Consider the following 18,613-nt stretch of genomic DNA (forward strand, 5'->3'; position numbering starts at 1 on the left):
AACCATTCTCATCCAATAGCCATACACTACTTCATCTACCAACAAGTGCTATGTAGTAAATCACTGAAGTGGGACTCTGTTATGAAAATTGTGGTATCTTGTATTAACTTCATTAGAGCTAATGCAATAAATCACAGACAATTTCAGGAATTTCTGTCTGAGCTAAATGTTGGGTATGAAGATGTTCTATATCACACAGAAGTCCATTGGCTGAGTCGAGGGAGAGTTTTGAAACATTTCTATGACTTATTTCCACAGATTACAACTTCTACTTTCAAAAAACAAAAGAAGTGCCAGAGCTCAATGATGCAGAATGGAAATGTCACCTTACCTTTCTGACAGATGTAACAGAGCTACTCAACAATTTCAATATGCTATTGTATCTAGGATATACTATAACACATTTGACATGTATGGGACTGCCTGCCATCTAGGGGAGGGGGTGGAGGGAAGGAGGGAAAATTCGGAATAGATGTGAGTGCAAGGGATAATATTGTAAAAAAAATTACCCATGCATATCTACTGTCAAAAAAAAGTTATAATTATAAAATTAATAAAAAAATGTAAAAAAAAAACAAACCCCAATTTCAATATGCAACTTCAAGGAAAGGGGAAGCTCAACTGTGATATGCAATCACATGTCAAAGCATTTGAAGTAAAATTAGGCCTCCTCATCAAACAAATGAAGGAGGAAAACTTCTGCCATCTCCCCACAACTCAAAATCTGTTAGCAGAAAAACCGCTGATTGCATTCCCAAACAAAATATGTGTGGATTCATTAGAAAAATTGCAAAAGGAGTTCCAATTTAGATTTAAAGAGATTCATCTCCATGAACAGGACATACAGCTTTTCCATAATCCATTTTCTAGTGACATTGAAAATGTGGATACAGTAATTTACCAAATGGAACTGGCTGAACTGCAGAATTGTGACTCTCTGAAAGACGCTTTCAAGTCAAGCAGCCTTTATAATTTCTATGCATCTCTCCCCTCTTGAGACCTATTCTCATCTCAGGAACCATGCACTCAAAATGGCAACCATCATTGGCAGCACTTATGTCTGTGAACAGACTTTTTCTAGAATGAAACATTTGAAATCTCCAACCAGATCAAGACGGATACACACTTGCATCATTTGTTATGACTAGCAGTGACAAATATGGAACCAGACATTGACCATCTCATTAGCCAAAAGCAGGCCCATAGTTCCCATTGAAATACTGGTAAGTTTGTTGATTTAACTTTACTTCATTTTAAATATTGTATTTGTTTCTGTTTTGTTTCTTCACTTCAAAATAAGATATATGCAGTGTACATAGGAATTTGTTCATAGTTTTTGTTTTTACTATAGTCTGGCCCTCCAACAGTCTGAGGGACAGTGAACTGGCCTCCTATTTAAAAAGTTTGAGGACTGATTTATAGAGGCTGGTCCCTGAATGAGGGAATAGAAAAACCTGGATCATAATTAATAATGGATTATTAATATAATAGAAAATAAAAATTCTTATCACTATCCTGGTTATTCTTTTCAGACAAGATTAGAAACTGTCTCAAACAAGCTCTACTCCTAGAATCCAAGCTACTCAGTTGCTGCTTGCTTCTATCTTGCTCCTTACATATTACATAGCTTAGGTTAGCAACAGCTCCTAGTACTGGAACACTACCTGTAGGCACAAATCCCCTTCTGAGGATCTGGGCTGGAAAAATGATTCACTGACTTTTTTTCTTGATTTTCTTGGTCGAGATTCTGTCTGGTGCTGAGATCTTTTGTGGAGTAGTTGTTGGAGAGATCTTAGCTTTACCTTCTACTCCACCATCTTAGCTGTCTGTACATTTTACTTCTGCCTTCTTCAACCTATATAACTGGTACTGTTAAATAGAATTGGAAAAAAAAAAAAAAAGCAATGAAACCATGCCAGCTGGATCCATTATAAATTATAAATCACAAATGAGCCCTCACTGAAACAAGATAATACCTTTTTTTTAACCTATTTGTTATCCAACTCTTTGCAGCTACCATTCCAAATTTTTCATCCCTCTTTACACTGCCCACCACAATCTTTTCCCCTACCTTCTCAGCTATATTTCACTTGAAAAACTGAGGACATTCACAGACTTCCCTCTTCTCCTCTTCACCCAAATCACTCAGGTATTTACTTCCACTATCTCCTCTCTCATTTGTGTCTCTGATAAAGATATGCCTTTACTTCTGCCTGCCCTCTTGATCTCATAGGTTTTTGTTTTCCCCATTCCTTTTCTGTTATTCCTGCACTATCCCCCACCCCCAATCATTTCACTGTTATTGTTTTTTTAGTCTCTATATTCTGGCCCTTTCCCTATTGTTTACAAATATACCCACATCTTCCTCATATTCCCTCCCCCTCCCCAGGCAATTGGGGTTAAGTGACTTGCCCAAAGTCACACACCTAGGAAGTATTAAGTGTTGAGTCCAGATTTGAACTGGGGTCTTCCGGACTTCTGAGCTGGTGCTTTATCCACTGGGCCACTTAGGTGCCCCTTCCACATACTTTAAAAGAAAAAGAAAAAAAAAATCCCTGATAAGATTATAAATTAGAGGAACATAGGGTAGTTTACCTCTCAGACCTGTGGAAGAGGAATGAATTTATGTCCAAAGAAGAACTAGAGATCATTGTTGATCACAAAATAGAAAATTTTGATTATATTAAATTGAAAAGTTTTTGCACAAACAAACTAATGCAGATAAGATTAGAAGGGAAACAATAAACTGGGAAAACATTTTTACAGTCAAAGGTTCTGATAAAGGCCTCATTTCTAAAATATATAGAGAATTGACTCTAATTTATAAGAAATCAAGCCATTCTCCAATTGATAAATAGACAAATGATATGAACAGACAATTCTCAGATGATGAAATTGAAACTATTTCTAGCCATATGAAAATGCTCCAAGTCATTATTAATCAGAGAAATGCAAATTAAGACAACTCTGAGATACCACTACACACCTGTCAGATTAGCTAGAATGACAGGGAAAGATAATGAGGAATATTGGAGGGGATGTGGGATATCAGGGAGACTGATACATTGTTGGTGGAATTGTGAATACATCTAGCCATTCTGGAGAACAATTTAGAACTATGCTCAAAAAGTTATCAAACTGTGCATACCCTTTGACCCAGCAGTGTTACTACTAGGCTTATATCCCAAAGAGATTTTAAAGAAGGGAAAGAGACCTGTATGTGCAAGAATGTTTGTGGCAGCCCTCTTTGTAGTGGCCAGAAACTGGAAACTAAGTGGATGCCCATCAATTGGAGAATGGCTGAATAAATTGTGGTATATGAATAGTATGGAATATTATTGTTCTGTAAGATATGACCAGCAGGATGATTTCAGAAAGGCCTGGAGAGACTTACATGAACTGATGCTGAATGAAATGAGCAGGACCAAGAGATCATTATATACTTCAACACAATACTATATGATGATCAATTATCATGGCCGAGATGAACCAAATCAGTTCCAATAGAGCAGCGAAAGAACTCTGGGAGATGACTATGAAGCACTACACAGAATTCCCAATCCCTTTATTTTTGTCCACCTGCATTTTGGATTTCCTTTACAGGCTAATTGTACACTATTTCAAAATCTGATTCTTTTTGTACAGCAAAATAACTGTTTCAACATGTATACATATATTGTATTTAATTTATACTTTAACATATTTAACATGTATTGGTCAACCTGCCATCTGGGGGAGGGCGTGGGGGGAAGGAAGGGAAAAATTGGAACAAAAGGTTTGGCAATTGTCAATGCTGTAAAATTACCCATGCATATATATGGTAAATAAAAAGCTATTTTTAAAAACCCTCATTAGACCCAACAAGCTTTGTGTTTTTTTTTGTTTTGTTTTTTTAATTATAGCTTTTTATTTTTCAGATATATGTATGGGTAATTTTTCAGCATTGACAGTTGCCAAACCTTTGGTTCTAATTTTTCCCTTCCCTCTCCCCACCCCCTCCCCTAGATGGCAGGTTGACCAATACATGTTAAATATCCAACAAGCTTTGTTAACCATTTTACTATTTCTGTTATTCATTTTTTGGCTAAATCTGAGAATTATATTAGTCAATAAATATTTGTTAAGTTCTTCCAGGAACTTTTGCTATTCCATTAAGCTCTCCAGATACAAATACCAAAAAAGAGCTTACTCTTAAGCCCTCAAGGAGCACAAGGAACACTGATGATGGAATTGTAAAGTGATCTCCATTCTGAAAAGCATTTCAGAACTATATTCCAAAAGTCATTAAAATATGCTTACCCTTTGACCGGTCAATACTGCTATCAGTCATAAACCTTGAAGAGATTATAGATGAAAAGAATCTCTATATCCAAAAATATATATAGCAACTTTTTTTTTTTTTTTTTTTTTTTTTTTTGTAGTAGCAAAGACCTGAAAACAAAGAAGGTATCAATGGGAATAATACTTGAACAAATTATCACTATGAAACATTTTCTGCCAAAAGAAATAATGAAAGAGGATCTGCTTAATGGGACTTAAAAAGTTGATTTTTTTCATTTTTGTGTGTAATTCCTCATCATAGTGTTTGATGTATTAAATATACTGGATGTGTAGTCACTTACTGCCAGTCAGCTGAGAGCAGGAGTGTTGGGCAGTGGAGAGAATGTTAATTTCTGGTACCTTTTGTGCCATCTGGTGGTCAAAAACAATACATTCTTTCTCAATAAAATGCTAATGATTTATTGATTCAGAGTTGGAAAGGACCTTGAATGTCTTCTAGTCCCAGCTTCTTACTTTATAGAAAACTGATACTTAGAGAAGTTAAGTGACTTTACTTGCTTATGGTCATAGTGGTTGGGTAGGATTCTGTAACCAACACTCTTCACAATACTACACTACTTCTGATTTTATAGTCAACATTGTTTAAACAATATCACACTACTTGATTCTTATGACAGCCTGCTCTTCTTTAAATTTAGAAGAGAGCATTTAAAAAAGAACAAGGGTTGGCTTCATTTATTACAAAGTATGCAAAGTTTTTGTACCACATTTTTCAGTTATTTCCAGTTGGGTCCAATTCTTCATGATCTATTTGGTATTTTCTTGGCAAAGATATTTGAATGGTTTGTCATTGTCTTCTCCAGTTCATTTTACTGATGAGGAAACTGAGCAAAATAAGTTTAAATGATTTGCCTAGGATCACACAGGTAGTTAAGTGCCCAAAGTCAGATTTGAATTTAGGAGAATGATTCTTCCTGACTCCAGTCCTGGTACACTATCCATTTTGTTACCTAAACACCATACCACATTTTGTATCACCAAAACGTAATTAACACATACTTAAAGAAGTAGAGAAGAAATAAAGGGTATAAGTTTTTTTCTTTTTAGGAAGTGAATATAACTTAATGAAAATTATATCTTCTAATATACAAATGGGATATGATGAAGACAACATTACTAAATGTATTAGCTAAAGCGTATGTTTTGTTCCTCTGGCTGATTAGGAAAAAGAGGAGGCTCAGTCAAGTCTGAGACAAATGTTTATCTAGCAGATTAACTCCTGGAGGCAAATTCCCTAGTTTTGGGATCCCTAAAAGTTGTTCCAACTGGCATTAGAAATGTGGGGTGGGATTGACAGTTGGCAAGACATGAAATTAATTAGTTGCTAAGTAACTTTAGTGGTGGAGAGGTTGTTGTCCCTCATTCTTTTTTTTTTTTTTTTTTTTTTGTCCCTCATTCTTAAAGAGGACTATGACATCAGGGAGGTGATGCCATGACATGCAAGGGAGGGTTGTGCAAAGTCAGCAACCTCACTTTCTCCTCTAAGCCATCTGACTCCAATGACCAGATATTAATTAGGGCAACTAGAGATAGTCCTGAATGTACTGGGAGATCTTGTTTTTTTCAGTTAAGAAAGAAGTGAAGAAAATGGCTATAATGGTAAGATACATCAGAATGAGGTATGGGGTAGTAAAGGAAAGGCAGTGTGGGGAAATTGCATATATTTGTATTTGGGTCAGTCATAATATGTAGCTGTTTGTATTTAAAGAGAACTAAGAAGCATGGTGCTTATTATACTGGCTTTGAAGTCAGGAAGTGTGCAGTCTCAGATACTTACTATCAGAATCTGAAAGTCAAGAACTTTGAGTTTTTCTGTTCTGTTAAATGGGGATAATACTATATACTTTTTGAGAATCAAATAAATGAGAGAAATGCTTTATATAAATATGTTATTAGTAAAAAAACACATACAACCCCTTTTTTAAGTCAGTAACTATTGTTTATATTTTAGCACTATATTTTCATATAGTGTGATTTGAGATACTTTAGGGAAACATACTTTTGTTTTGAATAAAACTGAATCCCAAAATACTTTAATTCCATACAAAATTAATAGCAAATCCTGATAATTTCTAAATTCCACTTTCTAGTGCAATAGCTCAAACCTTTCACAGAACAATGTTAAAAGTTCACTTCTTGGTACCTTTCTTAGTAAAGCCAGAAAACAAGAGTTGTTCTCAGTTCTGTAATTTGTAGAGCCTGTTTCCTTTTAACTTCTGGTCTAATAATGCCTCAAAATAAACCAGAACCTGAATCTTATGGTTTCTCCAATTTACTATTAAATTATGTGGTTTTTGTCTTTTAAGGGCTGTTTAGGCTAACATGTTTTAAGATTACCCTTACACATATTGTTTCTCAACAGTACATCTCACATTCTCTTGTTTAGTATTATCATAATAGCTGATTTCAATACAAATTTATCTTTTTTAAACTTTTTATTTTCAAAACGTATGCACGGATAATTTGACCCTTACATAACCTTGTCTTTTAGATTTTCTACTCCTTTCCCCCACCCTCATCCCTAGATGGCAAGCAATCCAATGTATGTTAAACATGTTAAAATATATGTTAAATCCAATATGTATAAACATATTTATACAATTGTCTTGCTGCACAAGAAAAATCAGATCCAAAAAAAATAATAATAAAGTAAATGAGTAAGAAAACAAAATGCAAAACAACAACAAAGAGTAAGAATGTTATGTTGTGATCCACATTCAGTTCCCACAGTCCCCTCTTGGTGTGTAGATGACTCTTCATCATAAGATCACTGGAACTAACATCAATCATCTCATTGTTAGGGTCACATTTATCAGAATTGATCGGTGTATAATATTGATGTTGCCATGTACAATTATCTTCTGGTTATGTTCATTTTACTTAGCATCAGTTCATCTGTCTCTCCAGACCTCTCTAAAATAATCTTCCTGATCATTTCTTATAGAATAATAATATTCCATAACATTCACATATCATATGAATTCATTACTCAGCCATTCTCCAACTTGATGGGTATCTACTCATTTTCCAGTTTCTTGACACTACGGAAAGGGCTGCCACAAACTCAATACAAATTTATTCATCCTGAAGTATTAATCATTTTAATTGTATAGATACTAATGAAATAAAACATAATTTGGGTCTTGTACTTTATGAAGGTAAGGTAAAACGTTGACTTCCTAAATCTGTGGTCAACAGACTTCGGTTGCAGTGGCTTCGAGTCTGTTTCCTCATCTGTAAAAGAAGTCCCCCCCAAAAAATTAAATTAAATTAAATTAAATTTTTAAAGTACTTTGCAAACCTTAAAGTACTATATTACTGCGATCTATTGCTACTGTTCTGACTTGCAGTACCTTCATGACATCACAGGGCTGTTGTAAGGAAAGCAAAATATAAATTTGAGTAGTTTTTAGCTTTTCCTTTTTTTGGGAATCTATGTATGTAAAGCCTTAGCTAAGCAATGGAATACACACAGAAAAGCAAATACAGTCTCTTGTATCAGGGAATTCCTGCTTTAATGGAGACAACATATAGGAAGTTTCAGTTGCATATTGGATAAGAAAGTGCTGTGGTTCTCAGGGTACAGTGGCAAAACATAATCTTTAATGTCCTGTCCTCTGAAAAACTGGTTTCTGATGTTAAATCATTTGATGTTGGTGTTAAACCCAAGATGTTGGTGTCAAGAATTTATTTTCCGGGTCTTCAGCAGAAGGTACATTCATTATTTGCAGCTTTCCAGGATGTCTTTCTAAAGGTGTTGATTCCTAGAGTAAGGGCTACAGGGGCTGGACTAGCACTTTTTAGGCTTTCTCTGGCTTTTGGGCTTCTCCCCATCAGTAGCAGCTGGTTAATGGTTGGCAGTGGTAAGAAAGGTGGACCTCTCTCCACAGGGATTGCTTCCCTCAATGATGACTATGGGAACCAAGCTATTAAGCAGAACTATTGATTTAGGGGTCACTAGTATTCCCATTGCTTTTAGGTTGTTTTGGGCTGTCTCCCCAGGATCTTGTTTTCACATTAAGTTAGGTATATCTGAAAAGCTTTTTAAAAGATGATTATCCTTTAAAAAGGCCACTAATGTTGTATTAATAGTTTTTTCCCCTAAGCTGAAAATTTACATTTCTTAACATAACAGGCAGCTACCTGGCAGCACAGTGGATAGAGTGCTAGGTTTGGAGTCAGGATAATCTGAGTTCAAATCCAGCTTGAGACGGTTACTGGCTGTGGGACTCTGGGCAAATCACTTAATTCTATTTGCCTTAGTTTAATTAACTGTAAAATAGAACCTATCTTGAAGGATGGTAATGAAGATCAAATGAGGTTTTAGTAAAATCATTTAGCACAATGTTTGACATCTAGCAGACACTATATAAATGCCTATTTCCTTCCATGATTTACTTTTTTTTTCTCAATTTAAATTATTTAACACTGTCAAAAAGCAATAGTAATAACATCCCTTTTTGGGGAGTGAGGAGGAGAGCTAGATCTATGAATATATAGGACGATTGGTATAATACAGGAAAATCTTTCTAAAGAAACTACCTCAACAACACAGATCTGCAACTACATTTAAGATACAATGTTGATTCTCTATATAGCATTTGAGTGTTACCTTGAATCATCCAGTCACTATGTGTCCAGGTAGGAAATGAAAACCTAAGTTATCCTGAATGATGCTGACTCTTATAGTATATATGTACATGTACATACACAAATATATTTATACAAATATACACACAACATGTAACTATTATATGTATACATATGCACATGTATTAATTGAATACTGCTTTATTAAAAAAATGATAAGCCAATCTGTGTGTGAAGGGAGTACAAGGAAGAAAATTCTTAAAGTATCTATCTTGTCTAAAATAACACTGGAGTAAAGATGAACAGAATGGCAATTATTTTGAATATAAACAATTAACAGGACTAAATTTGACAGTGATTCTTCATTGCATTATTATACATTAAAATAGCAAATATAACATTCATTTATAATAATTTATTTTTTAAAAAATCCTATGTTTCTCCTGAAATTAGTGAGTACAAATACTCCCATTAAAGTTCTACTCCAATATTTCACTGTGCATAGATGATTCTGGATCTGACAAATTCTTCTGTGATGAAAGACTTTGGACTTAGTCTCAATGACAGACTGTTTTCAAGAATCAATTTAAAGATACAGAAAGGCTTGTCCCCATCAGGCAGGCTATGTGGTAAAAATTTTACCTATAACAACTCATAAAACAAAGAAAACTACAAAAAGGTTCTCAGTCCTGCACAAATTTCTTCTGTTTCTTTAGTAACTGTGGTACAGTTCATTCCAAAGTACACAAAACTATTAACAACTGGACCATCAGGAAATATTAACTTCTTTGCTGATATTCTAAGTGCCAATTATTGTCCAATAACCCATAAAAAGATATAAAACCTGAACTGTTCTAGAATAGCTCCATAGATTTAGAGCTGGAAGGTATCTTGGAGGTTCATTTGGATTCTATTTTACATTTGAGAGAACTGAATCCCAGAATGGCTTGCTCAAGGTCACCCACAGAGTAAATGACAGTCAAGAATTAAACCCAAGTTCTCTGGCTCCAATAGTGAAAATTTTCAAACAAGTAAAATTTGAGTTTATAACGAAGTAAAGGTTCTTCTTGCACAGGCAAGGAAATTTGTCTAGTTGATTTTGTTCATCCAAAGGTGAATGTCATGTCATGAGATATATTACAGTGCTTACTGTGAGCATAAGCAGAAAAACTACCAGGAAGATAACTGAAGTTTGAATTAATAATTTATAAAATTGTGAAATGAAAGCAGGCACACCTGGTTCTTTAGATTTTTCCTGACAGCAGGAAACACAATGGCAATCATACTTTAATTAAGCACAAATGGTACTGGGCAAAAATCACAAAGGCAGAGAGACAAGCAGCAAGAGGTTCAGAGGCAGACAATATAGGAACATTAGATGGATTGATGAAGTAAGGCAGCTAACATGAGGAAGAGCCTCATGCTAGGGAGGGGGAGACACACAGATAATTACTCACAAAACCAAAGAATTTGGGAGTATTAGGCAATATGGATCTGCTAAGATTGAAGAATGCTTGAAAGAGGCAAATGAAGATTAAAGGGGGCAAGAGCTCGAGTTCTCATTTTTCTATATTTTTTTGGCAAACACTTTTTATCTGTGCTATTTTGTTCATTATCACATCCAAATCATATCAAGAGATGATGGTAAACAAACCAAAAAAACAAAACAAAACAAACAAACAAAAAAAAACAAACCAAAAAAAAAAAAAAAAACCCAAAAAACAAAACCTGGCAGGTTTACATCATTTCAAAATTTTCAGCACTTTTGAAATTCTGTTGATGTCTGGAACCTGTCTCAGATGTACATGTAATCAGATTAAAAAACCTTGACAGCAATGCTTAGATGGCTTCCTCTGTTTGCACATATTAACAGGATATACATTTTGGTTATATATGACACACTTTGTAAATTATGCTACTTTGTTCTTTGGGAAGGTTTGGATGTGACTTTCAGGTTCCCCTTTGCAATCTTATTTCCTATTTTTTTTTTTTTTTGTCCCTTTATATTGGCTACAAGAGCCCCAGAACAAGATATAATTTCAACACAAAATTATACTTGAAATCATATTTAGAATTCTCTTATAGTTTACATTATCTTTTATTTCTGCACAGTTTCTAGCCCTGGTTTAAAAGAAATACAGATTATAGATTACCCATAATGATGAGATCACAGATCTATTTGAATATTGTAGGATCGCAGATTTAATGTTGTAATTTGCCTGAAAGCCATCAAGTCCAATTTTCTTAATTTTACAGTCATTACATGACTTGTCAAGGGTACTATTTGAAGCCATTTTCCTGATATCAAGTCCAGAATTGTATCTACTAGTAAGCCCATCAATAAGCACTTTAAACACTTGTTATTTACTAGTTTTGTGTTAAACACTGGGGAGACTGTTTGCTCTCAAGGAATACACATTCTATGTGGGGATTGAGAGGAAACTGGTAAATGACTAGTCCACAGGAATTACATAAAGCAGATGAAAGGGAAGATATTAGGCAGCTGGGGGACTAAGAAATGTCTCCCGCAGAAGGTGAGATATAAACCAAGTCTTTCTTAAGGGGGGCCTGATAAACCAAAAGGCAACGATGAGGGAAGGAAGCAGAGGAATTCAAACACAGGGGGGCAGCAGTTCAAAGGCAGAAAGATGGGATGCGGGTCATGTTAGAGCAACTCCAACAAGCCTAGTTTAATGGGATTTTTAGAGAGTAAGGAGGGGATTAGAGGGAGAGAAGACTGGGAAGGTAATAAGAGGTCATGTTGTAAAGTGTTTTAAAATGCCAGAAAGGATTTAGAAAAAGATAGGGAGTCACTGAAGCTGAATTTTGAGGAGGAGCAAGTATTGGCCCCAGAAGTTCATCTTGCCAGCTGAGAATAAATTGGAGTATGGAAAAACTTGAAGTTGACCATTATGTAGGAGGAGACACTGAGAATGGTATAGATGACTTGTTTAAAGGTAGTGAAAAACGGGTTGGAAAGGAGAAAGTGCTCTGAGGCAAAGTGAGTTATTTTGGACACATTGAGTTGAGAAGTGACTATATATCAGGTATTAGGGCAAAACATACATGCATACATACACATATGCATCTGCGAATCATATATGCCTAGCTATAACTGAGCAAATGATAACAGATGACATCACCAAGTGGGAGAACTTATATAAAAGAGAGAGAAGTATCTTGGGATACTCCATGGTTAATGGGCCGACTTGAAGTTCAAGGGTGGGAGAAACAGAACCATCAGATTGCAGCCTCCGTAAGGAGTATGATCAACAGTTGCCCACACAACACTCTTGCAAACTTTTTGGGTACAGAAGTTTGTTACTTCTTCATTCATACACAGTACATGTGACCCAGAAATTGATTCTCCCTCTCCCCCTCAATTCCTAGAGAGGACTGTTAATTCTTTCTGTTCAGTATCCTGGTAGGTCATTCCGGATTTGGGGCCAAGGAGCCAAATAAATGGTACAAAAGCAATGTGCGCCTCAAGGGGCCTGACCCGCAAGGGAACCAAGAATCCAATCTGGACTCTGTGCCTACTTATATGAGTTGGGGGGGGGAGGGAGGCATTTTGTGAACCTCAGTTTCCTTATCTATAAAATATTAGGATGGAAAGCTAAGCTCGGTTTCAGCTCTGTGTCTTTGGAACACCCCCGTTCCAAGTTTTCTCATCAGTAAAATGAGCCTTGGTGCCTTTCAGTTCCCGATCTGTGAAGAAGTGATCTGACAACTCGGCGAGACGGGATTTGAAGGCAGAATTCTCGCAAAAGACTACTCAGATTAGCAGGGATCACTCCTGCACAGCCTCTCTACTTTCCCGGACCTCCGGGCATCCGGCGTCGGGGGCGCGCCTCAGACCGCGAGGCGGGCGCGGGTCCGACGAGGGCCGCCCGAAGAACCCGCCTCCCCCGGCTGACGTGATTGAGCCCGCGCGGGCGAGAATTTTCTCCGGCCCTTTGGCGCCACCTAGTGGTGCCAGCCCCGCGTCGCGGCGATCTCACTGCCGGAGCACGTCATGGAGACGGAAGAGGCGGTTGATGGCTCAAAGGAGGCTGCATTGGCAGGATCTATCGCAGGGGTAACGAAGTCCTTCATATCGCTGGAGAAGGCAAGGGAGAGCGAAAGCTCCGTGGAGTCAGCCACAGCAACGCTTTCCTTCCCAGACCCGGAGAATGGCGGCGACTGCGCAGATGGGCTTTGGGAGCTGCCGGTAGAGCAAGCCTTGAGGAGGCCGGAATGCAGCCGCTGCAGGTGATCCCGGTAGCAAGCTGTATGGGGCGGGGCCTGCGCGATCGCGAGGGGTGGGCTCTGGGAGGACGGCGCGTGCATAGCTCTTCCTGCGGAGTAAAAAGCGTGGCACTGGAGACGAAAGCGTGGTGGCGCAGGCCCGGTCTGGTCACTAACGCCTATCCATGTCCTTTCCTTCCCCGCCCCTCACCCTTCGAGAAGTGCTTCCTGTCTGAGGAGACCCTTAGTACCCACGTGTTGCCGGGACTAAGTGTTTCTCACTAACTTCCCTATCTTTCTAGGAGTAGCTTCATCTGGGACTTGTACGTTTATAAATGAAGGACTTTTTGTGTGTAAGAAATAGGTGCAGGCTTTCCTCCACATTCCTGACTCTTGGCACAGATTAGAATACAAGGTGTTCCAAAAGTCTTCGTGGCATTTAAACCATTAGGGGACACGGTGGGGAGATCACTAATTGGCTGAAACAGTACCTATTTTATTTAAGCAGAACTGCCATCACTTAAGGTGGTAACTTGAATTTTAAAGCATCTTGAAATACACAAATTACACGTTAAATTATGTAATCTTAGTGCTAATGAATTTTACTGTATTTGAATTCTCTAGATATTTGCAATCTCAAAATGTGTGTGTGGTGTGTACTTTGTATATGTGTTTACATTAACTTGCTATTGTGTCTAGATATGTATCATACAGCAGACAAGTAGCCTGACATCTGTGTGTATACGCATGTATAAATAACTTTATTGGTCCCTACTAGAGCCAGATCCTACATTCCACCCCTTCTCAGGTTCTAGTAACCCTTAAGGGAGTTTAGGTTTAGTTTATTAATACAAGGTCCTCTTTCCCCAGTTAGATCCAACTACCTAGTAGTAATTAGCTCTTATCAAAGAATATTTACTTTAAAGGTTTTTAAAGAACAAATATACAAGCATTTACCGTTCTTCTCAAAACCTGCGGGCCACAGTCCACTTCAGTCCCTGAGGAAGAAAAGGGGGTTAGATTTTACAATTTAGTTCAGTTCCTCTAAATCACAGCCCCACTAAAGACAGACCTACGTTGGGCTTGCATACTCTCACTCCTGTAGGCTTCCTACCCGGCTGCTTACAATGGCTTGCCTCTAAGGTCTCCATAGCAGGACCCCGTCTTAATCTAAAACTGAAAAGTTCAAACGAAACAGACCAAACCCCCGAAATCATTTCTCGGGCCGTGGGGATTACGGAGTGGTGTGGGGAGGGCGGGAAAGGCCAGCCAGCGGAGCTCATGCTGTCAGTCCTGTGAGTCAGTGGAACCTTATCTTTTGGACACTGCCAGAGGTATAGCGAGTTTTGCTGGAATTGGATAGTTTCCAGGACAATTTGTTACAGCTATGAAGCTAATGGAAAAACACTACTCCCATCCCTGTGGTTGAGAATACCGAATGGCATCTCCCAGAAGAATGTCCTTGGCAGTTCACACATTAGCGATGCTATTTTAAGTGATCCCGATATGTGCCAAATGTTTATATATTATAAATAAGTATGTATGCCCACTCTGGCAGTTTTTGGTTCACTTAAAACAGACAAATCCATTAATTTCTTTGAGCCCCAATTTTTTCATTTCTAAAATGAATACAGATTTGTATCACCTTTTCCGAGATGGATTTAGAAAAGTTTTTCATAAACTGTGAAGTGATCTAGAAAGGTGAATGGATTATTCAGGGTGGCTTGGCAAAGACTGGGGTTTACTTGTAGTTTCTGAAACTGACTGTGTCACTTAATCTCTCATTCCCCTCAGGGAAGTGTTAAGAGTATAAAATTGAGTGAAAATGTTGACTTTGGTAGATTGAATTTCTTGACACAGGAGTTCAACAATAACGAAATCACAGATCCAGTCCCTGTCCCTGTTATGAGAAAAAGCAAAACAAGACAAAAAACAGTGTGTACTGGGAAGAGCACTGGGCTTGAAGATAGATGACTCAAGTTAAAATCTTAGTTCTGCAATTTATTAGCTAATATGACCCAAATAAATCACTTGAATTTTCTGAGTCTTCATCTATAAAATTAAGAGGTTATTTAGATTATCTTTAAGTTTTCTTTTAGCTCTTTAAACATAATTTCTTTTATACCTGGATTAGTACGAAAGAATATTCTTTACTGATAGATCAAGGAACAGAAAGTTATTGAACAAGTCTCAGCGTTGACCTTGTAAACAGACTAGCTCCTTGCAAGAGCATCATGACCTCATAGCTACATTTATGCAAATTAACCTGATCTGCATCTATGTTATAGTCCTGATATTCCTAGTGTTGCTCATCATCATTTCTTTATATTGGAAGATCTTTTATAGATAGACTTTAACAACATACATCCCTTGGAACATCCAGGATCCCATATTTTAGGAGTCAAAGATTAGGATTTCCAGTCTTTATTCTACATTTGCCATAGGTGATATTTCTGCTTTATAGTATACTGTCCAAATTTACCATAGCTTTTCTTCCAAGGAGCAAATGTCTTTTAATTTCATGACTGTAGTCACCATCTACAATGATCTTTAAGCTCAAAAATGTAAAATCTGACAGTGTTTTCATTTCTTCTTCCCTGTTTGCCAGGAAATGATAGGTCCAATTGCCAAGATCTTTTTGTTTTGTTTGTTTGTTTGTTTGTTTTTTTTGATGTTAAGCTTCAAGCCACTTTCCTCTTTTACCTTCATCAAGAGGCTTCTTAATTTTTCTTTACTTCCTGTCATCAGAGTGGTATCACTTTCATGTCTGAGATTTTTGTTTTTTTCTCCTAGCAATCTTAATTCAGTCTTTTGATTTATCTAGCCTGGCATTTTGCATGATTTACTCTGCATATAATTTAAATTAATAAAGTGACAATATACAGCCTTGTTGTATTCTTTTTCTAAACTTAAACCAGTCAATTGTTTCATGTTCACTACTAACTGTTACTTCTTGATTGCATTAAGTGCTTTAGGAGGCAAGTAAGATGATTTGGTATTCCCATCACTTTGAGGACTTGTCACATTTTGTAATGATCAATATAGTTAAAGGCTTTGGTGTAATTAATGAAGCAGAAATAGCTATTTTTCTGCAGGTTCCTTTCTCTGTAATCCAATGACTGTTGGCAGTTTGATCTCTAGTTCCTCTTCCATCTTCAAAAGCTAGGCTACTCTTCTGATAATTCTTGGTTCATATATTGCTAAAGCTTACCTTGCAGAATTTCAACAAAGCCTTGCTGACATATGAGATGAGTACAATTGTTCAGTAATTTAGACGTTCTTTGGCATTGTCCTTCTTTATTTTGATTCATTAAACTGATCTTTTCCAATCCACTGGCCACTGCTGAATTTTTCAAATTTGCTGGCAGATGAATGCAGCTCTTTAACAGCATAATTTTATAGAATTTTAAATAGCTCGACTGGAATTCCATTAATTCTATTGGCCTTATTATTATCAGAACTTCCTAAGACTTGCTTGATTTTGTTTTTCCAGGATGTATGGCTCTAGATCAGTAACCACATCAGTATGCTTACTGGTGATATTAGGATCTTTTTTGTATTGTTATGTTCTTGCCATCTCTCTTTAATCTCTCCTACTTCGTTGAACTTATATCATTTTTTTGTCTTTTGTCATGCCTATGTTTGCATGAAACATTACCTTTATATTTCTAATTTTCTTAAAGAGATTTTCCACTTTTTCCTATTTTTATTGTTTTCTTCTATATCTTTTCTTTCCACTCATTTAAGAAAACTTTTATATTTCCTTACTATTCTCTAGAATTCTGTATTCAGTTGGGTATATCTTAATCATTTTCCTTTTCTTTTTGCTTTCCTTCTTTCCTTAGTTATTTGTAAATCCTCATTAGTCATCTGTTTGCTTTCTTGTTCTTTTTCTCTGGGATTTTTTTGGTTGCTGCTGCTTCTTCTACAATACTGCAGATGTTTATGCATAGTTCTTCAGATACGTTCTCTTCCAGATCTAATCCCTTAAATCTATTTATCACTTCCATTTCATATTCATAAAGGATATTCTTTAGGTCATACCTATAAGGTCTGGTGATTTTCCCCAATTCAATTTAGGCCTAAATTTTGATTAAAAAAAAATTTGAACCACCCCCCAAAAAGAACTTTTATATAGAAATATGTTTAAAATAAGTCTCTACATATATTCATATATATATATATATATATATATATGTGTGTGTGTGTGTGTGTGTGTGTGTGTGTGTGTATGTACATGTGTGTGTATATGTATATATGTATATATATAGAGAGAGACATAAACACATTTATTTATTTCTAATGGTAACCATCTCTAGGGGAAGGAAAAAAAAAGCTTTATATGATAATATCATTATATTTGAAAGAAACAGCAAGTGTTTGTAATAGATTTACAATTGTGTATAGTAGATTTACAATTTCATTTATAATCTTTTTATTGTATTATGTTATAGAAATGCTTATTTTATTCCATAAATTAATAATAATTTTAAAAGATTTAGAAACTCAAAGCAAAGGCCTAACATGGTGTTAAATCTGCCATACTAATTCCATATTAAGTCTTTGTCTTATATCTGTAATGATTCTTAGGTCAATAGGGATGATGAACTGCTCCTCTTACAGTAAAAGCCATTTGAGTAGTTAATAATGTGTATATATTAAAAGATACAATGTGGAAATTTGTAAAATGTCTAACAACTCTGAAGTATTCATATAGTTCTATATTCAATTGGTTTGATTTTTCTTCTATTCTTTGGTATTGTCCAAGACCATCACCCCAGTTATAACTTAATTCTTTTCCTTTTCCAGGCTCAATGCAATAATTAGTTCAATTCTATACTGTCCCCTTGAATTATATACCTTTGTCCTTTTATTGTACATACCTTATCAAATACAATCTTGGCTTAATCTTACCATGTACCTCCTTTCCTACTCATGTGCTGCTGAATAGAGCTGGAAAAAAAAATCACAATAAGCCAATTTGGAGTGATATAAATTGATGTAATCCAATCTCAAACTCGGTCCTTGATGAAACAAAGAAGTCCTTTTAATCTTCCATAACTTAGATGCTATTATTTTTTGTTGCATGCAAGTTATTCAAGATATAGTCTGTTTTATATATACATATATATGCATATATATATGTATATATATATATTATATATAGTCTGCTTATGAAAACCTTTTTCTTGCTAATACTCAGTGAACATTCATATATAGATGAGTTTTGTAAAGTTTTTTTTAACCGATGGGAAAAATAGATATATAGGTCAGTAGTTATTTATATTTTCTTGGTAGACTTATTTTTGGTATGAATATAACTGATATTCTTTCCCCCATGCTTTTGGTATCTTTTTCTTCTTCATAATTGATCCTTTAGTTCATTCTGATAAGCTAGAATTGGAACATAGAGCTAATTAAAAATTTTATGAGAGATTTTGGTTTTTAAAGAATT

General features: G+C 36.0%; 1 protein-coding gene across 2 annotated transcripts in view; it reads left to right on the top strand.

The window, feature by feature from the left end:
- The first annotated feature begins 12,887 nt into the window (after nt 1–12,887).
- Nucleotides 12,888–18,613, top strand: part of DTWD2 (DTW domain containing 2) — a 109,653-nt gene continuing 103,927 nt past the window's right edge. Inside the window, exon 1 of one of the 2 annotated variants that reach the window (XM_074281539.1) lies at nt 12,888–13,182. In XM_074281539.1, the coding sequence (XP_074137640.1) occupies nt 12,947–13,182 (236 nt within the window). In that variant the 5' untranslated portion in view covers nt 12,888–12,946. The remainder of the gene's footprint in view (nt 13,183–18,613) is intronic. The other variant, XM_074281538.1, reaches the window with a different exon arrangement.

Source organism: Sminthopsis crassicaudata, chromosome 1 (genome assembly GCF_048593235.1).
Source record: "Sminthopsis crassicaudata isolate SCR6 chromosome 1, ASM4859323v1, whole genome shotgun sequence".
NCBI lineage: Eukaryota > Metazoa > Chordata > Mammalia > Dasyuromorphia > Dasyuridae > Sminthopsis > Sminthopsis crassicaudata.